This window comes from Apodemus sylvaticus, chromosome 6, assembly GCF_947179515.1.
Source record: "Apodemus sylvaticus chromosome 6, mApoSyl1.1, whole genome shotgun sequence".
Lineage (NCBI taxonomy): Eukaryota > Metazoa > Chordata > Mammalia > Rodentia > Muridae > Apodemus > Apodemus sylvaticus.
This window is the reverse complement of record NC_067477.1, coordinates 120,964,539-120,988,783: the sequence shown is the minus strand read 5'-3', so window position 1 is coordinate 120,988,783 and position 24,245 is coordinate 120,964,539. Positions and strand designations below refer to the sequence as shown.

Below are 24,245 nucleotides of genomic sequence, written 5' to 3'. Positions count from 1 at the left end.
CATGCAATAAAGCTTTCCATTTCACAGGCAACTAAGCTTCATATTATAGGGATGTATCCAGAACACTGTGGGCAATGAGTTTAACTGCAAATTCAGGCAACTGCTTTATGACGATCAGGTAGCTCCCCTAAGCTCCTCGCTCATTCCCAGTGAATCAAGTTAAAAGACGAACTAAACAGAAACTCAGAAGTCTTCCATGATGAAGGCTGTAAGAAAATCAATCCTTCACAAAGCAACTTCCTACATGGCTTATCAAAGAGTTCCTTTGAATTTTATTTCTTCTTACGTGAGGGACTTTGAGTCATCACACTATCTCTCCTAATGAGAAATGTATGAAAGCTTTCTCTTCATTAGCAGTTCAAATATGAGTTCCCCAGAAGTGACCAAGCTGATGCAAAATTTTACTTCTACTATCCAGAGTCCTAAAACTTCTACATGGATATTACGATGTTAAGGTGATCGCACTTTGCCTTATCAAAGTAGAACCGTCCCTTAAATCTCTTCCATTCCTCTCTTGCTTCCAATACTGATGCTCCTGTGATACTTCCTGCTTCCTCCAAGCTATACTGCTCAAACCCTCAGCCCACCCCAAACCATCACATGTCATCACACCATAGTGGTGGAGATGCCTGGGAATGTGTAAAAAATGATCTTAATTAAAAAGCACCTTTCTGAGATGAAGTACCCCACCTAAGACATCCTGTCTCCAATGAGCCCTGCAGGAAAGTATAATAATGGCAGAGTGTGGTAAGTACAGCTAAGTGCTTTGATGGCTTGCAGACCCAAAAAGGTATATATTCTAATGTTATTTATAGTTCTGTAGCATAGGGTAAGTGACTCAGTCATTTCTAGACCATACTTTTTTACAAGTGCAAAATAGAAATAACTAGAGTTCCAACTTCAGAACTGAAATCAAAAGAGCCCACTTAATGTACAACTCAAAGAAGCTAGTTATGAATATCGTTCCTACTATTCACAATGAAATCATATGCCTAACAGGGATAGAGCTGGAGAGATGGCTCTGCAGTTAAGAACATTGTTTGCTCTTCCAGAGGACCAAGAGTCAATTTTCAGCAGCCACAGTCTGCAAGACCCAGTCTCAGGAGATCTGACACCCTCTTCCGGTACCAGGCACATCCACAGGCACAAGGCATTCAAATAGTGCACAGATACACACACACACACACACACACACACACAGACACACACACACACACACAAAACACTCATGCATATAAAATAAAATAAACATGATATCATTTCTCTGTGCTACAAAACCCTGAAGGTAAAAGGTGAAAAGAGTTTCACTGGTTTATGTGCATAGACTCTCAGGTAAAAATTCTCCCGTGGGAATTTCATAGTAGGAAAATAAAAAACAAAGGCATCTCCAGTTATTGTTTATCCATTATAGTAGATGCCTTCTTTGAAAATGATTGGCATTTAAAGTTCTTGGCTTGTTAATTATTAAAATTCCTATTATACACATTTTTCTGGCCACTTTCTTAAAACTGGGAAGCCCAAATAGGCAAAAGTAAAATGAATTAATCAGAAAGTGAATTAACATATTAGCAAAATGATTAAGAGTGAACTGAAGGCTTTAAAACAATCCCCCTTATGAATACCAATTTCTTGAAGAAGAATTATTTATCTAGTTTTTTTTTTCAGGCATTACTATAGGCTGGAATTTTTACACACATCAAACTCTCCAAAAACACATGGTGCTGGAACAGAATTCAATATATTCCCACCACACAGTTTGTCAGTGTATTTCGGTTATTTCTCTTACAGCAGTTCTATTATGTCCTGTTAACCATCTGCAGGAAAGATGGCTAACAATGCCGACTCTTTTGTTGTAAGAAATCAGTAACAATGAATGAGTAACAATTGGCCATTCCTTTCAATCCAACACATTAAATTAGAGCTGTGGGGTTGAAGTTATACAGGTGAAGAATGTTGGGGAGTTTGTGAAACCCAGGTAGGACATTCTACTGAGGCATAACTTCTCAGGCAGTGCTCATTCCTGCCCTCAGGGACTCTGGTGAAAGTGACTCTCCTTTGTTCCAGGGATTGTTAGGTGTCCCACTGAGACGGTTGAGTGAGTGTCCCACTGGAATCTTTCCTGTGCCCTGCAAAATGCTTACATGTGTACATCTTGGATTGCAAGACAGTGCTGTCTCTGATACAACCTCACCCTCACTTACCAACTCAAGAACCTTATTCTCTTCCTTGATCTAGACACCACTGAGGACTTGGGGAAAAGAACCATGAGTAAAAGCCAGTGGAAAGCCAAACGCTCTGTGTCTCTCAGCTACAAGGTCAATGGGAGACTCAGCAGCTCAGTGTGTTTATTTTCTAAAACTTGGTGAAAAGAGAAGCTTTGGACCCATTGTAAAAACCCATATGTTGGTCTCAAGGTGATTCATCATGTGATTGTCCAAAGGGACTGAAGGACAAAGGAATCAATGCATAGACAATGGAGCTGGAATAGCAAAGGGTAATGAGTTTATACTTGAATAACCAATTTCCCATCGGCAGAGTTTTTTGAGACTATATAGGAATAGGAATATGCTTCAGGGATGGACATTTTCAAAGGCGTCAACTCTGAGTTCTGGAAAAATCAGACTAGTGCACAGATTTTAAAACATTCTAGCCACGGTCATTATGGAGGCTTCCATAACGCAGTTGTGGGAGAGGAAGGGCAGTTCCTGGCCAGTTTGCAAGGGCCATAGAGACAGTACAGGAAGAGTCAGAGCAAAGCATCAAGCATGAACTCATGGAAAGGTTTATTAAAATGCCCTGGCTTCCTAGCTTCCCCAGGAGAAGCAGACATTGTCCCACAACAATTGAAACAGATGTTTCCACTTTGTAAATATTTGCTCGAGAAATAAAGGTTTGATTTTTCCAACCTATCCTTCAGCTATTGTGACACTGTGCAAAATCAAGAATTTATATGCTGAAATGCCTGATTTATTTGGAAACGGTAGGCCAGTAACGTAGCAAGTCACCAAGTCGGTTGTTCAGAGTGGAGACTAATGCTTCCCGCAAATACTCTGCTCCTTTTATAATTACTCCATGTCCAAGGCTGCGTGGCTAGATCCAAAAGGGCTCCTTTCCAATCTTGCAATCACAAAGATATCATCACTGAGCAACGTGGAACTGATTGTGTTTATTTTAGAATCTTAGATTAGTCCATCCCTTCCTTCAACTTTGGGAGAAAATAGCAGTAAGACATGACACTGATTGTGTCTAGACTTTAAGGGATAAAAACTGTACAACGTTCCTATGATAAATGATACACGGGTTCCTTAAATCTATATCTTGGTCCTCACATTAAACTGCCAGGAATGTTTACATTTTGACTGAAAATGAAATTTGGCATGACATGGTAGTCTTATGCTATTGTATTTCGTGTTTATGTAACAACTCTGAAGCTGCAAACACATCAATTAGAAGATTTTCTATTTATAATTTTCTTCCTAAGAATGGATTCCTTCCAAGAGATTATTTTACTAGAGGAAGTGGAAGCACTTACAACTGTTTCACAAAATGGAAAAAAAATCAGGGTCACTTGTTTCCTGGAAGGAAATATTTGTGCTCCAAACATGTGATAGCAGATGTTAGACCTGAATATCTGCCAAACTAAATTGAGCTGTCTTCTAACAACTTCATATAGGAGGGTTACATTCATTTCTCTTTCAATCAGCTCCATAATTCAGCTGGAGCCCAGAAACTCCCCCTTGTAAGTTATTCTTCACATTTGAATTTAAGTGATGAAACCAAGACTATTAGGGGTAGAGAGATGGCCCAGTGGTTAGCTGAACATACTTCCAGAGCCACATATTGGGTGACTAACAATCACCTGCTTCTTTTGGACGCTGCAGACACCGTACTCACACATGCCCAGACCCTGTACCACATATATGTATTGTTAGATATAATTGAAAATAAAATGAAACTTAATTTGAAAAAAGACATTCAGGATCATTTCTAAAGTTTTGTTAAATGATGAACGGCAGTTTTTAAGTCAAAATGCAAGTAGGTTCAGCAAAACTACTATGTAAAAAGGTTTGTCCTCTAATGCCTGAAAAGCAGATTCAGAACTAAATTTACTTTCACACTGGGAAATGGAAGTGCAAAACTTATTTAGAAAAACCTATGAATTCATTGTTACATGATATTTTAAAACACTAAGATAAATAATTAGAAAGTTTTTATTTCCCAAAATAGTATATTACATGCTTCTATATCTTCATATGAGGAGGGCAAGATGTACATGAATATGGGCTCTGAATATAGAATAACAATTTCAATCATGCCCATTTAAAAGTCGTCATTTTTGTTAGATCTTAGAGCCCAATTTCTATCAATACCTCTATGTCTCTCTCATCTGTGTCAATCTATATGTCTGTATCTCTATATATCTGCCTCTATCTTTCACACACACAAATGTACACACACTGGAGTCCACACACACACACACACACACACATACACACACACACTGGAGTCCGTCTCTCGGTGCACAGAGTGCACCAAGTATAAGAGTGTATAAGAATGCTGTGAGTTTGCAGACTCTCACTTTCTACCCCTCCCCACCTGTAGGCCCAGGATAACTTCCTACACAGTGCCGACCTCCAACCTCCATATTCCTTGGCATTAAGGCGAGGTGAGGCTAGGTCATGTGGCATGAAACTTGTCTACCATCCCTGAAAGTTAGCATTTTCCCCCTTTCCCTATGATGTTATGGTAGGATCTTCTCCTAATGGCTTCACTTGAGAGTCTCATTCCGGGTGCCTATAGCCGTGAGCCCGTTCCTTTTCTGAAGCACACTTTACAAATGTAGTTATAGTATGTTTCATTATAGGGCTCCAAAAATATTTAGAATTGCTCACATTTCTATTGCTCTCTGCTTTGTATGAGGCCAGGGGTGCAAGTGTGTCTTGATTCTGTCACTGGACTCTTTGAAAGTTCATGGTTAAGCCCATGGCCTGCCTCTTTCTCCTTTGTCCCTTAGCATTTTATTCTTGGCAATAGGATGCTGGGGTTATTTCCACTTTTCTCTATTATAGATTATGTCAAATTTCCCTATTTATGTTCCTCAGTGTCATTTTCCTATGAATGATCTTACTACATTTTCCTATTTCTATACTACAAAGAACATTACCACTTTATATTTTCTCATTTGTTTCAAAAGGAATACATTTCTAGATTTTTAAAACTAAGGATTAAATATAATATGTATATTATATGTATTTTTCAACTATGCAAAATCATATGTAAGAGCACAAAGATCACCTACCACCTACTAGCTCTTCATTGGAAAACATGGATACATTTCTTTCAGTTTCCTTTTCCATATTTGTAGACATTTAAAAGTACAACTGTAATCATGATATTGAGTCCGACAGTTCCTAATAAGTGGTACTCCAGAAGCATTTCTTTAAAATATTAAATATTCTTTAAAAAGGTCAGTAGCTCTATAATCCACCATTGCACATGCACTATGATTTCCTTGGGCATACTCATCTCCAACACACCTGTTCTTAGGACTAAGCTTGCAACGGTCAATCTCATGTGTTTGTTATTCCATTGGAAGTGCAGTCTGCACCCACATTCTCGTAGGATGCACAACACAGCAGATACTCCACTGACCTGTTACTTGCGTAGGAGCAATCACTTGGCTGGCACTTGATGTGGATGCTTCAGGAGCCACTTCCACAGGCACAGGAGGGGATGTCTTTTCAACCACTACTGCACAAGGAAGAGGGAAAATTAAATCTTGGCACACACACACACACACACACACACACACACGCACGCATATATGCATATATATATATATGCATCATTGTGCAAAATGCAAATATGACTTCATCTAAATAATACACCAGCCCTGTTCAGGAACTGATAATGATCCTGAAAGTGAATGGGGGGCTGGAGAGATGGCTCAGTGGTTAAGAGCACTGACTGCTCTTCCAAAGGTCCTGAGTTCAAATCCCAGCAAACACATGGTGACTCATAGCCATCTCTAATGGGATCTGACTCCCTCTTCTGGAGTATTTGAGGATAGCTACAGTTGTACTTACATATAATAATAAATACATCTTAAAAAAAAAAGAAAGCGAATGTTATTAAGTCAGAGTTAAAAACATGACCACTTGATAAATAAGTTCCACTATTTGGACACTGTATGCAACACAGAGTATAGTATACTGCATAGAGGCTGATCTTTTCCTACACACACTACTCTTCTCAAACCAACATTATTCTGTTATAGGAATGTACCTCAGTGTACCGAAATAAGCATTTCATGATGAATTCAAAAATACAACCCAATGTTTTGTCAAGCACAATCAAAGACACGGACACAAAATAATCCTTATGAATTTCTTCAGAATACCCTATAAACAACACATCTCAGCACAGGTTACCTGGGAACTGGGGGTGCAGATGAATAGTTGAAACCCCTGGGGAGAGCTGGGGTTGCCCAGGTTCAAGTCTGGTTTTCTCTTGATCCAGTGAGGGTATTTCCTGGGTGGTTGTGTGTGTGTGTGTGTGTGTGTGTGTGAGAGAGAGAGAGAGAGAGAGAGAGAGAGAGAGAGAGAGAGAGAGAGATGCAAAAACATAAAGCAGAACTTACTTTTATTTCCCCATGTAGAGTTATTTTTATTTAATTAATCATACTCTCAGGAAGGCAAAATTATCACAGGATCAGTTATACACCTACATATGTGGCTTTAAAATATTGTGGTGCTACCATGTCAACTTCTTAGTTTTAGCCGCCATGTTCTTTATCCATACACATGCTCTCATCCATTTCCTTGGAGTTCAAAGTCAAATCTTGAAAACAAGGACCTTGGCCCAGAGAGCTCCACATTGATCTGAACTTGGCAACAAGAGCCCTAACTGGGGACTAAATATCCATGCCATTTACAGGTGACTCTGCCTCACAGCCACACTTTGTAGATCATATGATTGATGTAACAACTGAGCCTTAAAGAAGATCCACCAAGCTGAAGCACTCTAAGCCAGGCATGTGCCACTGTGGCCTTCTTTAGCCTACATCCAACAAGGTTGCATGCCCAGCTCTGTCGGCAGTGGTACGCAGCCATAGCAACAGCAGCTGCAGTCTTAGGAGACTTGTGGCTTCCTAACTGGACCTCAAGCACAAAGGGAAGAAAATAAAATCCCTCCATCACCATGGCTCAGCTCTCCACTGTAGCTCTGTAGGGGCTCATGCCAACGGGACACTTAGTCTAGTTAGGTAAGGATCTGGGCTTTGACCCCTACCAGCGTGGGGCCGGAGAGCTCAAGGCACCTCATTAAGTGCATTCATCAAGTTACTTCCTCACTGTTAGCCAGCATCTCCCCCCTCAGGCTTAACTTGCAGAAAGCCCACTTCCTGGCATGCAGTTCACTTTGCCCTATCGCCTGGCTTTTGTTATTACCTTTCCTGCTTCCACAGTGGATCCCCCACAGATGGTTTCATCGAAAGCCAACTTTAGAAGTATGAATTCCTACAGACTAAGACACCTACAAATTCCTCATACTCCCCTACAAAAGCAATCAGCCTCTGATACTAACTCCACCCTTTCTGTCGGTGAAATAATCCATATAATAAATAGTCCAATCAATAATCTATCCCACCCAGATTTAGTCACTTTTTTTTAGAGCTTCCTCTTCTATTCCCTATTGTCAACCCTATCCATGTTCCGTACTCTTTGCAGTGGTCACACATTTCTTTCTTCTTTCTTTCTTTTTTTCTTTCTTTCTTTCCTCTTTCTTTCTTTCTTTCTTTCTTTCTTTCTTTCTTTCTTTCTTTCTTTCTTTCTTTCTTTCTTTCCTTCCTTCCTTCCTTCCTTCCTCTTCCTTCCTTCTGTTTTTATTTTGTTTTGGGACAGACTTTCTCTGTGTAGCCTTGGCTAAACTACAGCTTCTCTGTAGACCAGGCTGGCTTTGAATGCACAGAGATCTGCCTGCCTCTGTATCCAGAACTCTAGGATTAAAGACATCCCACCACAGCCCTGTGGTACACCATTTCCTTATCCATAGTCATCCAGGCTACAGTCTAGACTCATTTCTCATGCCCAGCTGATTGCATCATATAATTGTCCTCTTAAGCAATCAGTCTCTCTACCTCAGTGGCTCTTGCAATAGTTCCAGGAACCACTAACCATTCGTTACATTTCCCCACATACCCTCCTCTCCATATGAAGTCAGGGCTGTTTCTTGTTAGAGGTGGCCTCCATCAGTCTCCGTGGTCTCTTCCCTGGAGCCCATGGCATACACCAATAAAGAGTAGCCCAGAACCAAGCACTAACTCACTCTCGTGGTTTACAGCAGAATCTCTCCACCCCCCTTCGATGGAGCCTTCCTAATAAGCACTACTTTGCCACTTATCAGGCAGGGACCCAGTTCAGCAGCTACTACCCCACTAATTACAGCTGTAGTTCCAGCCCATCACAGCAGGACCACACTCTCTTTCTAACAGAATCTTTGTTGCTCTTTTCTAAACCTTCCCACACAAATGTCTCTTCCTTGAACTGATCTCTTTTCGGTACATCTCCCTTCAAGTTGGAGAGAGCTTTGTAAAGTTTCAATACTAAACAGATCTTCATTTGATTTCCTACCCTGACTCCTCCCTTTTAAATTAAAATAAAGTTAAGGCTGTACAAGGATAGTCAAATGAAGTTAAGACTATATAAGAAAAACATCCACTCTTTCTGATTCAATTCCTCTTCCCATCTTCATTTGTGTGTGTGTGTGTGTGTGTGTGTGTGTGTGTATGTGTGTGTGTGTGTGTGTGTGTGTTTGTGCATGGAGGGGCCAAAAGTTGACATGAGGTCTCTTCTTTGCCCACTTCTTCACCGTATCATTTGAGAAAGTATCTTTTCTTTCACAGTCTCAATTACAGTTACAATAAACTACACCATAAAAGAGAAGAACAGAGTTGAGTTGTGACATGTGTGTTTAGGCAACTTATTGGCATATTTACAAGCCCAATGATTTCTCTCTAGTGACGTTAAGAGCTAAGCTCAAAATCAACACAAGCTACTGTATGCCACCTATCTTTCAGGATACCACAGCTGTGCAAGCCAGATATGCCAATCTGCTGGATTTCTTTCAGACTTAATGTAGCATGAAATGTGTAAATCATTCCACAATCATCATTTCCTTCTTCAAGATTCTTATAACATGTATATGAGAACATATAGTATACACTACCAATTGAAACACTATTTAAAATAGTTTATTTCAGCATCTATCTATCCCCCAGGTAAGTTTTAATACCTAATATATTCTTGGCAACTGGATGAATGATATATAAGTGAAAAATATTTAGTAATTACACAATTTTCTTATTATCAAATAAAGATTCAGGGGGTATAGAGAAGATGCAGACGTGGTGCTACATAAACAGGACATCAATTCAGCAAATGTTCACATTTCCTGTTATTGGGTCTCACTATTCCTGCTCCCACCTCATACTGCTAAACCCAATACTGATGAGATTTTCTCTAAAATTTCTAAGAAACAACATTTAAGTATTTGATTGTGGCCTTCAAGGGCAAGTAATGTTTTTAATCTAATTTTATCTAATTTTAATCTAATTTGATCCAAGTGTTTGTCTTAGGTTTTAGTTGAACTAGTTAGTGCCTGGCTTACTTTTATATGCATACTGAGAATACCCAGTTTCATGCACAAGGCAAAGCCTTTCTTCCCACAGTTCACACAACCCATTGACTCTATGAATTCTGCTCATCGTTTTTCTTCTCTCTGTGATTTACCTTCTGTGGCAATGCATGGTGCTCCCCACCACATGCCTGAGACCTCGTAGCTATCACTCTCTGAGCACTAGGGATAGCAACACCCATGTAGACAACCCAGTCAAACAATTTCTTGGAATTAATGAACAGAGCCTCCTTACAGTAAATGATGTCTAATATGAATGCCCTAAAGATAAACAACAACGACGACGAAGACCTATACACATACTTAAAAAATGTCTTGAAGTCAAAAAGAGAAAAGACTTAAAACGATGAATGAATTACCTTCTCAGGAGGTGCTGTTACCACTAAAACAGAAAAGAGAGATGAGAGTTAGTACAGGGAGCACAACCCACTCATCAGCTTTCAGATTTCAAAAGGAATTAGGAAGCCAGTATCTCCCCAAACAATTAAGAAGCAAATTAAGTCAAATGTGGAATGCCAATCACCTGCCACCTGGAAGGATTTTACACATGAATGACAAGGACTTTTTATGATTTTCATTGTTCAGCTATCAAGGTTCAAAGATCAATAGTTCACAGATGTTCATCCAAAATTAAGAAAATTAACCTCGAGTTTAAAGAAAACACTTCCTGAAACTTTGTTTAATGCTTAATCATGAGTTTTGGGAACTTCCCATGTCTTAGAAAACAAATGCTTCCATGTTCAGAAATCCATCTGAAGTCAGGGTTTAAAAAGAATGACATTGTTTCATAGAGACATAAAAATTGGGCACTGCATTTTTTAATATATAATCCAATTTTTTAACGAAGGCTTCTGATTATTTTCATGCTAACTAAATCGAAAAGCCAGACCTCATAAGCCAATAAGAGACAATTATCACTTAGCATCAATATAATTAGCAACTTAAGTATTACTCAGTCAGTAATGCTATTGTGGTGGGGTGAGGTCTTCGTATTTTTGAAATGCTTGTTTTCATTAAGCAATTCCTAGTACTAGTCAACAACTTTGTTTATTACTTGGAATTTTCTGAGTCACTATGTCTCCTCAACTATTAGCAAATAAGCTGGATGCGTTAATTCCAGGAAGAAATGAGCCTACCAGATAAATTAAAACCACCATTCTTTCAATGGGAGACAGCTAACTGTCGTTCTACCCTATGAAACCCACTGTTAAGGAATTCTAGAGACAGAGTCATACTTATGCCTGTCTCCTTCTGCTAAACAAAGGATGAGCAATGTAGCCCAGAGGTTCTCAACCTTCCTAACGCTGCCACCCTTTAACCACTCTTATGTTGTGGTGACTCCCGACCACAAAATTATTTTTGTTGTTACTTCATAACTGCAATTTTGCTACTGATGTGAATCACAATGTAAATATCTGATATGCAGGATGGTCTTAGGAGGCCCCTATGAAAGAAATGTTCAACCCCTAAAAGGGTTGTGACCCAGGGCTGAGATCTGCTGACCTAGGTAGGCAGAGGCAATACCAGGTGAGGTCCTACTTGCTCTGCCTACCCAAGGAAGAATTCCAGCACAATGAGTGAACCAGCAGAAAGAAATAGGCCAGAAGACACCAATGCTCGGAGCTCAGAGATGCCTGCCACTGGGGAAATTATGCCAAGCTCCCACATGACTCACAAATGGGCAAATCTTTACAGAAGAATTAATGATAAAGGCCAACAAGATCATTTTGTGTTCTTTATGTTTTTAGAGGAAATAGATACACTCCTTACAGACCTAAAACAGTTCCATTTTTTTTTCAGGAACAAGGCTTTTCTGTGGTAATTAAAATAGTCAAGGAGAGAAGAAAATAATTCTTGGGGGAGAGGGGTAGGCAGAGACTGTCAAAACTAGAGATCATTAGACTTTCTGCCTTTTGTCATGGATCCCATTATATACTTTTTATGACACAGACACACAACAAGTCATGTCTATGTCTTGAATTCCTCATAAGGTAAATGAAAGGACTTTACCAGGGCCTTCCCAGATTCTTGATGACTGGTTCCTACTTTCCTGCCTGTTACCTGAATTATCCCACCTACCACCTCAGGAAAGCTACCCATACTTCAATGTGTTTAAGCCTGTGGATTCTCCTTTATACAGCAGAATTCTGGACACAGAAATGAATCTGGACTATTCCATGAAGACAAAAATCCCTCTTCAGGAGTAAATATTAAGCTACCAGACTGCAAGGCTTTGTTCTGGAATTCACATGGAATATTGTTACCTGCCAAGTACACACACCACAGCAGTGACTCTCAGTCAGGGCAAATGGTCCACACTGGATCTAAGGATGTTTTCAATATCCAGGCAGCTTTTTAGTTGTAACAAAAATAGTGTGTGTGTGTGTGTGTGTGTGTGTGTGTGTGTGTGTGTGTGTGTGTGTGATGGGAGTACTACTATCATATTAAAGAACACTGACACTGCTATCTGTCCTACAACACCCAATATAGCTTCCCTGTCTACTTGAAAATCTCAGTATCATTAAGGATAAGAGCCATGCTTTAAAAGGATAAAAACAAACACAAATGTATAGACACAGGAATGGATAGCTAGAACCCACACCCAACACTTATGCTCACCTTCGGGCTCCGCCACTCCCGGCCCATGTTCCCGCGAGGAGGTCAGGGCCTCCACTGGCTCTTCCTTGGCTGGGAGAGGTGGAGGGTGAGTACTTTTAGCAACAGGTTGAGTGTTCTTTGGCTTGACAAATACAGCTTCTTTACCTATATGCTGATGGATTGGCCTGCGTCTATGAACGCCAGAAACCGTATAACCCATTCCACCAGGACAGATTTCCTTAAAAGCAGCTAGATTTGGGATGGGAAAATATTCCTTTTAAAAATCTAACAGTACAAACTTACAGAGGAAAAATATCATGATGAATATCTCTTAAATCATCACTAATATAGGTACATTTCAAAACTTGAGAAACAGGCACAAAATGTAAGCAGATTGCTTAAACTTCTGATAGACTTGCATATTTACAAGAAAAAATTTCAACTTTAAACATTTATTCATCTATTAATTCCTTATCCTACCCAATTAGGATATATATTTAGCATGAATTTTATATATTGTATTTATATGCTAGCAGCCAATATGTCATCTACCAACATGTAGACTACATTATATATGTAAACTATATTACATAAAAAGATACATACTATACTAGGAGTCATTTTATGTGCAGGTGACAGCTATCTAACATGTGAGTATGTAATATCAGCAGTAGTCAGGTTTTCTCCTTCCCCCCCCTGCTTTTGTGATTTCACTGGTTATTAATGAAGAGCTCAGTGGACATCTATGTTAAATGACAAGCAAGAAGGGATTCACTATATTCAGGGACATGGGGCACTGAAACCGTCCTGACTTGTGTCCAGTTGATAAATCCAAGGACTCAGCCAGAATGGCATGCTACATCTGGAACAGGGGGACTGGTTGTGAAGGCGCAGAGAGGGGAGTGTTTTTGAAGAGGACCTTCAGGGAGTGAGAGGAAATCCACACAAGAGGAACAGTCTATGGCTAGAAATAAATGTGAGACCACGTTGTGTGTGGTTCTCCCTATGGTCCAGGGACAAGCAGCAAATCTGGTCAGATTCACCACGCAGAGGACAATGGGGCATTCTGTATTATGAAAACATCACCCTCATTGGGAAAACGTCTTCAAAATATCTTTTTCCCCTCTGAGTAGACTGTGTATGATGTGTAATTTGCAGACCTCCAGTAGCAAACCCCGCAGCTGGTGGAATGCTGCAGACAAATGTAAACCCCACATAATCCCTGGGCTGTCAGGGTTGGAAGCAAATTGCCAAACACAAATAAGTGGGCTTATGGTCTAGTTTTTGTTTCTACTTTTAAAATTAAAAGTAAAATAAGTCATATCTCATTTTCACAGAACAAGAAATTGTCTGTTACATGTACTGGGCCTGGAATTAGTCCTTAATAAAAAGAAAACTCTACAATATTCCCTTTAAGCTGAGATGCTGTTTTTCTGGGGATTCACTCCCTCAACTGTGGAATCTACTAGGACAGAGAATTCTTAATTTAAAAAAAGAAATGGATGGTTCCAGAACCAAACATGGTTTTCTATTAAGGCACATATTTGATTAAAATCATCACATGAGCAAAACTTAAATACAAAAGTTGTGTGATTAATACCATAATAAAATTTAGTTACTGCATTTTGGGAAGCAGCCCTGATGAGCATTCCCAATCTTAGTTACACTTCAAGTGAGGATAAAAACCCTGTCAAAATTGACCTTAAGGAGAAATGTGGACCTATGACAAAGCTTGGTTAGTAATGAGTGTGTTAGAAGGCATGGGAGGGCGCTAGAGCCTATGGGAGGAGTCTAAAAATCATTCAATCTGTCAATTCACCAACAATAAGCTGTTACTTTTGCCATAGTTGTTCCTTTTGACTCTAACCACTGCCAAAGGTGAACTATGATACTAGTATTTACATGTAAATCCTGTCTACTCTTGTGTGATCTACTACACAATGTAGTGTGAGACACTACATGGAACTAGAGGTTTAATTGCACGTTCCTATAAGGGAAGTTTTTCTAAAGTAAGCAATTTAGTGTGATGCTTGGAAGCCACACCAAGCCAGCAAAACAGATGCCACACCATCCTTGATCACATGATGCCCAGTGCTTGCACGTCATATCTCCTGTTCTTCCACTGAACTCCTTCTGAGAGTTCCACTGAACTCCCCTTGGGAGTTTATAGATTCTTTGGTAAAATTACATTATCTAGAGAAATGTATGCTCTCAGAGCACTAGGTAATTATGATACTCGACTTATTAATCTGTGACCCCCTTCACAGTTCACTGTGATTTTGGCAGGATCTCCTCTGGAGTTATCTTTGAAGCTTACATCCATAATTGAATACAATTCTTTGTATTTCCAATTAGAGAAGTCAAGTGCAATTTTAGTAACTGGATAAATAAGTCAATGTCCACTGGGCTGTTGCTGTAAAGCAATGGGCAGCAAACCATTAGGAAAGCACATGGACCAGTACAGCTTTCTGGCTTTTATACTTAAATATCAGTCCTCAAGTTCTAGAAGCAGGTAAGAAAATACAAGGGTTTATCTCCTTAGCTTAACATGTAAAAAGAAATCTATAAACAATGGGAATTCTTATGCATATTTTCTTTTCTAACTCAAACTTCTCCAACTCTGTTTTCTTCAGAAACAATACAAACACACAACACCATTAAAAACTAAACTCAGGCACCTAAAGTAACCCAAACTGAAGTCACTTTGTTCCTGTAGCTGGGAACATTAGTATGTATACAGGTGGCTATGGCTTACCTGTGCCTGGGAGGGGACATTTCTCACAATGTGGGCCCCAGGCCTTGCCCACACTACAACAGCAGATCTGCTTGGTGAGGTGAACAGAGAGAGGGTGCATACACTGCCTTCCAGGGCTGACAAGGCGGTAACAGGGCCCTTTCTCTTCTGAGATCACAGGGGGGTCCGCTAAAGAGAGAGACAAGCCTGACGTCACTGAAGAAACAAGTCATACCAACTCTAAGTTAACATAAGATGGCCCTTACCGCATGGATGAGAAACCTTGCTTTAAGATAAATCCATCTAGATTAGGGGGATCATTGTTAAGTGTCCATTCTCTAAATCATCTTTGAAGTCAAAGCAGCAAATACTCTAACTAGCTATTCCTGTCTCTGTCTGGATTCTGTTTTTAACAAATATTAATATAGGAATGTGTGTATAAGTTAAACATTTCCACCAATAGCTAGCTGTCCAACCAACCTAGTCGTCTATAATTAACCACAATTTGACCAACTGTTTCCCAAGACTGGGGTAAAAAGTTGGCTCTAAGGCAATGGTTGATGAATGTCCAGGTACCATGGAAAATCAGGAGCATGCTTAGTACCACAAACCAGCAACCGGAGAGCTGTCGGAAAATCAGGAATTCTCACCCAAGGCCAGAGAACATACATGGAAGATGGAGTGGTTGCTGGGCTCTTGAGATACACAAAGTCCCAGTGTGGCAAGCACGGCAGAGAAGTCACATTCTCAAGCCCTCGTTCTATGCTGCAAAGGGAACCCATGCTGTTACCATCTAACTCCTGTCTCTTCACCCTGATCTTCTGCTGTAAATTAGGAGCGAGTGCTCTTCATTCAAATGCTGGCACAGGAGGTCCGTAGAGAACGAGACAGCCTTGCCTTTCGGGTGTGTATCTCTTAATGCATGCATGGTCGGGGTAGCAAGTGCGCCAGGACCAGATATGGTGTGAGTCCACACCGCCAAGTCAGCCCCAGGTTGGTGGCCTCCTGTCTCTTTCCCCATCTCGGCCATATCTCTTCTCACTCACGGTGCCATCCCAATCTGCCTTTCCTCTAAGCCCTGGTACTCATGATTCAATCAAACTTTTGCCCTTCCTGCTTAGATGCACACTTCCACCTTTCCAACAGGACTCTCGTCCCAGGTTAGATTCTCTGAGAATAATCTGAACAATGAAGTCTTATAACAGAGGAAAAGGCAAGGGACATGGCTGACTTTACAATGTGTATCTACTTCTTGTCTGTCCCCCTAATTTTCAGGAAACCTGCTGTGTAATGGTGTATTGGGAAATGTAGCCCATAGTTTACAGCGTTTGAAAACTTCGTCCCCAGTTGGCAGTACTGTTTGGGGAAGTTTAGATAGCAAAGCTTTACTGGAGGAAGTATGTCTCCTAGGACAGGCTTTGAGACTACGCACATGCATGCACACAAACACATCTCACTCCTTCCAGTTTCCTGTATCTGTGTTGGACTTGTGGTTCAAGACATGAGATCCCAGCTTCCGGTTGCTATTGCTATGCCTGATGCTTGCTGACTTGCTATCCCCAACACTATGGACTCTAACCCATTGGAAATGGAAGCCAAATTAAACTTTGTCTTCCTTAACCGGCCTTGGTCATAGTGTTTTATCCACAGTATGCATCAAAAGATAATTAATGCACTTGTCTTTCCTAACCCTTATTTTTTTCATATACACAACAATTTTGTGAGTTTATGGGAAACTCATTTTGATTGGAAATAATGATTAAGTTTGTGTATGAACAAGGCTAAGCAATGTGACTTCAATATTTAAACAGATACTGGATTGTCTGTTGTTTTTGGTGTCGTCTGGGTTTTACTGTTATTCCACACAACATTGATATTTAAGCCAGAGGACTTTGACTGAAGATATTTATCCTCTATGATATGAGGGGGCTTCACACAATCTGTTCACACCTTTACAAGGAAAAAAAAATACTGATCTGCATTGAGCAAGAATAGATTGTCAGTCAGCTCCCTTCAAGAGCACGCTACTGTATCAGCTCTTCCTCAGTGGGAAGTCTGCCACCTACTCTGTAGATTTTAGACCAGTCAGTCTCTTCTTACGTCAACCAGTCCTCTCGCTTATGCAAAAACATGTATGATGCACATGCATGTTCACACTTACAAATGTATGCATTAACATGTAAGAAAGTATAGTCACTCGTATTTATTTTATATATGGAGTGGATATTTCTTTCAAGAAATTGGCTAATGCACACCTACTTATCCTGTACTTATCTGGATTTTTGTTTGGTTGGTTTTATTTTTACTGCTAAATTACTTACTGGCCAGCCTCAGCTTTCTTGCTTATAAAGCATAGGGTCAGTATGCACACTCATCTATGATATCCTAAATCATTGCCACACAGGAGACACAGGATGCATGTTCAGACACCTATAATAATATAAAACCAAGATCTTTCTGCTCTACCAAGTACACATGGGCCCAACTCAACCATTACTTAGTATCAGAAGTTCAACAAGGAAAAGAAAGATATTACAAGTGAACTGAGAGTTGGAGGATAGGGAGTGGAAGAAAAAAACAGAACACCCCTGGAGATTCCAAACCCACACATGTACTGAGGGTGTGGATCAGTGGCAAAGCATGCACAAGGTCATGAGTTCAATCTCTCATATGGCACAAAATGACAGAACAAAATAAACATAATAACCTTCATGAAATATGTCTAATAAAGCCAACTCTGCTGTGACTTCTAAAAGAAGCGGGTAGATAGAACCATCTGGAGCCTTCCCTGTTCTGTCCACTCTCTGGCTTCTGTGCAAGTAAGCTATGAAAGGTCAAAGGTCACAGACTAAAAGTGAAAGAAAGCTTAGCAGCAGAGTAATAGTCCCTCTGTTTGGACTGACTAATATCTTCTTCAGGCAGCATGGATGCAAATGTTGCTATTGTCTCAGAATAGGAACCAGATGGCTGTTCAGCCCAGTGGTCAGCACAACTTTTCCGTAATGGGCTAGGTAATATATATTTTAAGTGTTGTTAGCCCCACAGTCTCTGTTCCAACTTCCTACTTTTGCCATGATTACAGCAAAAGCAGTCTTAGACAACATATACACTGATATGGCTGTATATCACTCAAACATTATTTACAAAACCAGATAGTAGGCCAGTTCCATTCATAGACTGCAATTTTCCCGACTACTGACCTAGAACCCAAAATGTGGATGCCCAAATCCTAGTTTTAAATTTCAATTGTGGATTATTATTTATGTGAGCTGAAGGGGTTCCTAGAAATCTCTTTGCTTTATTTCCCAACACATGAGACACAATGATTACACATTTGGTAAAGTGGGTGGGGGAACGAAATAGAAATCACAACCGTGCCTGGTGTTTTAGAAAGGACTTTGCCCTTCTTTGTCTCATGCCCTCTAGGGTGATGGTAGACGTTCCCAAGCACATCTCCTCCCTGGCTTCCTGTGTCTGCCCATTAACTCCAAGTTCCAGGGTAGAGAACATATAAAGCATTAAAAGCCCCAAGGCAGATTGCTTTCCTTTGGGGTCCTTTCCTGAACCCCAGCAGCAGGCATTAGAAGATGCATAAATGCCTGCAGAAAAATGAGTGCAGTTCAGAAGGTAGAACCCCCCATTCATTCTACTCTCCCTCACACAACTGTGATAAGCCCAAGCTGTTCATTTTGCCTCACAAGCCAGGCAGGGGCAGGCTTGGAGGCTGCTGGTCCAGATGCCTGTGCCACAAGGACAGGGCGGAGGAGCCAGCGACGGTCAGCCGCCTCCTCCTCTCTTCTGTTTGACTACACGAAGTCAAGGGCAGAGATCTGGCAAGGTGAGGATGGCAGATGGCTGCACTCTTCCGCTGGAGTCAAAGAATGCTGTGTTCACCTCGCAGCATTCAGGAACACACAGAGCTTCCCAGAGTCCCTTAGTGACTGCCAAGTACACTTCTTAAGAGATCAGAGTCAGTCACACATTTTATGGCCAGGGGATACCCTAATGTAAGGCTGCTCAAGCAAATTCTGTCAGTCTCTGTCACATGTTTGGACACTCCAGTCCCGGTGTGTGTGTGTGTGTGTGTGTGTGTGTGTGTGTGTGTGTGTGTGTGTGCGTGTGCAGGTGCATACTTACTCAGTTCCCTTTGCTACTCTCCTATGACTAAGAAAGATACACTATTTGTCTCCACTTACTGGGAGCATCACATTCTCCCCCTGATTCTTTCCAACTGGCTTTAGACTCCTCATCAGTTTCTTTATACAGTTCATCAACAAATCTGGACAAATAGGTACAAATCACAAATTCTGAAGGAAATGGACACACATCCATGATAGTATATGTGGTAAATTCACAGAGGGAAAGAAAGAAAGAAAGAAAGAAAGGAAGGAAGAAAGGAAGAAAGAAAGAAAGAAAGAAAGAAAGAAAGAAAGAAAGAAAGAAAGAAAGAAAGAAAGAAAGAAAGAAGAAGGAAGGAAGGAAGGAAGGAAGGAAGGAAGGAAGGAAGGAAGGAAGGAAGGAAAGAGGGAGGGAGGGAAGGAGGGAGGGAGGGAGGGAGGGAGGGAGGGAGGGAGGGAGGAAGGAAAGAAGGAGGGAGGGAGAGAGGGAAGGAGGGAGGGAGGGAGGAAGGAAGGAAGGAAGGAAGACAGACATCTGTGGCCTCCATGCTGGTAAAGGCCCAATTTTAACTCTGAGTTCTAAGCTGGAACACTTAACTAACAACAAATATCACTTAATACTTATCATTTCCGCTGTTGTAGCTGACCTGTAAAATTGAATTATTTATTTTTTGAATAAGAATAGATGGCTGTTTAATAAGTTCAGAATTATTTGGGGAATGGCAAGAAAAATACATTCTAAAGAGCTATGCAAGTGTTTCAAGATTCACATTGGCAGGTTTCTACAATTTCATTAAAACCTGGATGCCTGCCCTTCATCATGCTAGACATGAGATCTCGTCAAAGTCTCTTAAGTCTATGGCCGGTTCTCCAAGTTTACCAAATCTGCAATCTTCACTGTGAGAATCCTAACCAGACTGTGTAAGACAAAAATGCATTTACAACAAACACTGCATTAAAGTTTTTTTTTTTTACAATAATTGCTGGTTAAATTAGAACCTGTCTAAATATTCACTTATGCGGTTCAATGGATCCAAAAGATACCTCTAAATTATCTGGATATTATGAACAGTTTTGTTTGTTCTCTACCATTCCAAATTCTTACATCAGTTTTCAAATGTGCCTTGTATGAAAACTTTACAGTCTAATTTAACAAACTCCAAATGCCCTCTGGTTAGGTGTCTGTCTGCTTCAGATCAGAATCAACAATAGAAGAACACAGAGAAGGTAAGAGAGGAAAAAAAGACTTACGTGCACAATTTCCTAATCTGCATTTGTTGGTTTTAAAAGGAAAATAGGAGTAATTAGTCACAACATTTCAAAAGGCTTAAACCCAGCAAGTAGGACTGTCAGTTCTACGTGACTTCATTTCCTCTCTCTATATAGCAAAGCTTAGAGAACAAGGAGCGGGGCTTAACTGATGGGCCAAGTGCTCATGAAGACTGTTTTCACTCGATCAACCGTGAGGCAGTTTAGTAAGCACCAAGTCCACATTAGAATAAATTCAAAGAGCTTAGCTGGACAGAAACAGGCAGAACCACTCTTAAAGTTACCTCACCCTGCTGGGAAGTTTTTAAGCTTTGTAGGACCATATACTTTACCTACTTTCCTAATAATGATCAGGGTTACAATAAATGGGGTCATCTTTTAAAATTCTGCATTTGGAGACCTGGAGAGATGGTTCATGGGTTAAGAGCACTGGCCGCTCTTCCAGAGGACCCAGGTTCTATTTCCAGCACCCACTTGACAGCTCACAATTGTCTGTAACTCCAGTTCCAGGAGGTCCAGTGTCATCTTCTGGCATCTGTGGGCACCAGGCATATATGTGGTACAAAGATATACACGGAGACAAAACACCCATATATACTAGAATATAGACTTATATTTTTTAGTCTGAATTTAAGGCTAGGGAGAGAGCTTATTTGGTAAAGTGCTCACCCTGCAAACATGGGAACCTAAGACTGCCCCTTGAGTCCATATAAGAAAAAGCCAAGTGTGTGGCAACTGCTAATAATCACAGCGATGAAGAGGTAGAGACAGGTGTATCCCTGGGACTTACTGGTCAACCAGTCTAGCCTAGTTGGTAAGTTCCAGGCCAGTGAGAATCCTTGCCCCAAAAAAGCAAGATAAATGGTACCTGAGATATGATACTTGAGGTTATTCTCTTGTCACATACATATACACCACACACACACACACATATACACATACTACACACTTATGCATGCAATGCAAACATGCATATAGCACATAAACACAGCACACAGAACATATGCACAGCAAACACACACACATACACACACACACACACACACACATATATACACATACATACATACTACACACACATGCATGCAATGCAAACATGCATATAGCACATAAACACAGCACACAGAACATATGCACAGCAAACACACACACACACACACACACACACAGGTTATCCTCTTTAGGGCCTTTTACCCCAAGTGCCTCCAACTTCATTGTCAGACAGATCACATAATGTATAATGATCACATAAACACACAAATGGATTCATTTTCATGAAGAGAGGGCCTATTTGGTGAAATCACTTTTCAATATTATGTGGCTTTATGGAAGACTTTTACCTTTACTCTATAGGAAAGAAAACTCCAAGGACATTCCTTAACTAGTAGCATCACTTTGTGGGCCTTTTGTAGATTTAGAGGATATCAGAACAGGGCCAGAAAATCTGAAATGCACGGGTTTTGGAATTTTCCAGGCTTTTCTAACTGAGAAAGTACAGTGAAAGCCCATAAAAACAGACTCCAGTGACTCAGGATTTGCAATAATTAAAGGCAGAAGCTGAGGCCAAGCTTGATTTAGCCTAAAGAAGGCTTAAATATTTATGAAGGAAAAATCTGTTTTTATCTCCCCAAACCACAAAGGACTGATAGACCTATTTAAATAAACCTTTCTCTGTCTCTCTCTGTCTCTGTCTATTTCCTTCCTTCATTTCTTCCTTCATTCCTTTCTGCCTCCTCTCCCATCTTCTATTGTTGTTGTTTGATTTTTATTTTTGAGATAGACTAAAAAATATCAGTCTGTATCTCTTATCTTTGCTTAGCCCTGGAAGTCCTGTACTGTAGATTAGGCTGGTCTTGAACTCAAGGATCCACCTGTGTCTATCTCCTGAGTGCTGGGATCAAAAGTATATGCCACCACAGTCTAGCGAGCTCTTTTCATTTTTATCCAAGTATGTTCCCTCTTGTCATTTTTTTAACTAACAGTATTTTCTTCCAGATTTAGTATTAGTTGAATATTTTCTTCTTTTAGATAATCCCCAAAGATACAGGATTAAAATAAAGAAAGCTGAATTGATTACTACTTACGGACACAACTTGAAAAGGTAGGGTCAGGCCCAAATCCCATTTTGCAGGAGCATCTGTAGCTGCCCATGGTGTTCAAACACTCACCATTAGGGCATACACCTTGTAGCTGACATTCATTAATATCTGCAAAAGACAAAAGCCTTTCAGATGGAGCAGCCAAGCCCTCATGTGCAGATTCTGGGTGCGCTCATGTTCACTTCCTGTCTCACAATAATAATCACAGTTCAAGTGAACAAAGGGAGAATACAGGAGCATTAAAGGAATTAAAATTAACATGAATCATTTCATTAGATGCTGAAAAGGCATTTGACAAAATTCAGCATTCTTTCATGCTAAAAGTCTTGGAAAGAACAGGAATTCAAGGCCCATACCTAAACATAATTAAAGCAATATACAGCAAACCGGTAGCCAACATCAAACTAAATGGAGAGAAACTTGAAGCAATCCCACTAAAATCAGGGACTAGACAGGGCTGCCCCCTCTCTCCATATCTTTTCAATATAGTACTTGAAGTCCTAGCTAGAGCAATTAGACAACATAAGGAGGACAAAGGGATACAAATTGGAAAAGAAGAAGTAAAATTATCACTATTTGCAGATGACCTGATAGTATACTTGAGTGACCCAAAAAAACTCCACCAGAGAACTCCTACAGCTGATAAACAACTTCAGCAAAGTGGCAGGTTATAAAATCAATTCAAGCAAATCAGTTGCCTTCCTATAATCAAATGATAAGCAGGCTGAGAAAGAAGTTAGGGAAATGACACCCTTCACAATAGCCACAAACAATATAAAGTATCTTGGTGTGACTCTAACCAAACAAGTGAAAGATCTTTACGGCAAGAACTTCAGGTCTCTGAAGAAGGAAATTGAAGACCTCAGAAAATGAAAAACTCTGTCATGCTTGTGGATTGGCAGGATTAATATAGTTAAAATGGCCATCTTGACAAAAGCAATATACAGATTCAATGCAATCCCCATCAAAATCCCAACTCAGTTCTTCACAGAGTTGGAAAAAGCAATTCTCAAATTTATCTGGAATAACAAAAAACCCAGGATAGCTAAAACTATTCTCAACAGTAAAAGAACTTCTGGGGGTAGACCTCAAGCGATACTACAGAGCAATAGTGTTAAAAACTGCATGGTATTGGCACAGGGACAGGCAAGTGGACCAATGGAATAGAATTGAAGATCCAGAAATGAATCCTATGGTCACTTGATCTTCGACAAAGGAGCTGAAAACATCCAGTGGAAAAAAGATAGCCTTTTCAACAAATGGTGCTGGCTCAACTGGAGGTCAGCATGCAGGAGAATTCGAATTGATCCATTCTTATCTCCTTGTACAAAGCTCAACTCCAAGTGGATCAAGGACCTCCACATAAAACCAGACACACTGAAACTAATAGAAAAGAAACTGAGGAAAACCCTTGAGGATATAGACACAGGGGAAAAGTTCCTGAACAGAACACCAATAGCTTATGCTCTAAGATCAATTGACAAATGGGATCTCCTAAAATTACAAAGTTTCTGCAAGGCAAAGGACACCGTCAAAAGGACAAAACAGCAACCAACAAATTGGGAAAAGATTTTCACCAACCCTACATCCGATAGAGTATAATATCCAATATATACAAAGAACTCAAGAGGTTAGACCCCAAAGAACCAAATAACCCTATTAAAAATGGGGTACAGACCTAAACAAAGAATTTTCGCCTGAAGAAATTCGGATGGCCAAGAAGCACTTTAAGAA

At 40.2% G+C, this 24,245-nt stretch overlaps 1 protein-coding gene across 7 annotated transcripts in view; it reads right to left on the bottom strand.

The window, feature by feature from the left end:
• The window catches only part of Ltbp1 (latent transforming growth factor beta binding protein 1), a 397,974-nt gene that overhangs the window by 106,030 nt on the left and 267,699 nt on the right, over window positions 1–24,245 (bottom strand). For 3 of the 7 annotated variants that reach the window (XM_052186373.1, XM_052186376.1, XM_052186379.1), the window contains 6 exons: window positions 22,497–22,619; window positions 15,047–15,214; window positions 12,313–12,540; window positions 10,053–10,075; window positions 6,432–6,531; window positions 5,653–5,751 (listed from right to left, as the gene is read on the bottom strand). In XM_052186373.1, coding sequence (XP_052042333.1) covers window positions 5,653–5,751; window positions 6,432–6,531; window positions 10,053–10,075; window positions 12,313–12,540; window positions 15,047–15,214; window positions 22,497–22,619 — 741 coding nt within the window. The remainder of the gene's footprint in view (window positions 1–5,652; window positions 5,752–6,431; window positions 6,532–10,052; window positions 10,076–12,312; window positions 12,541–15,046; window positions 15,215–22,496; window positions 22,620–24,245) is intronic. The other 4 variants (XM_052186374.1, XM_052186377.1, XM_052186375.1 and 1 more) reach the window with 3 other exon arrangements.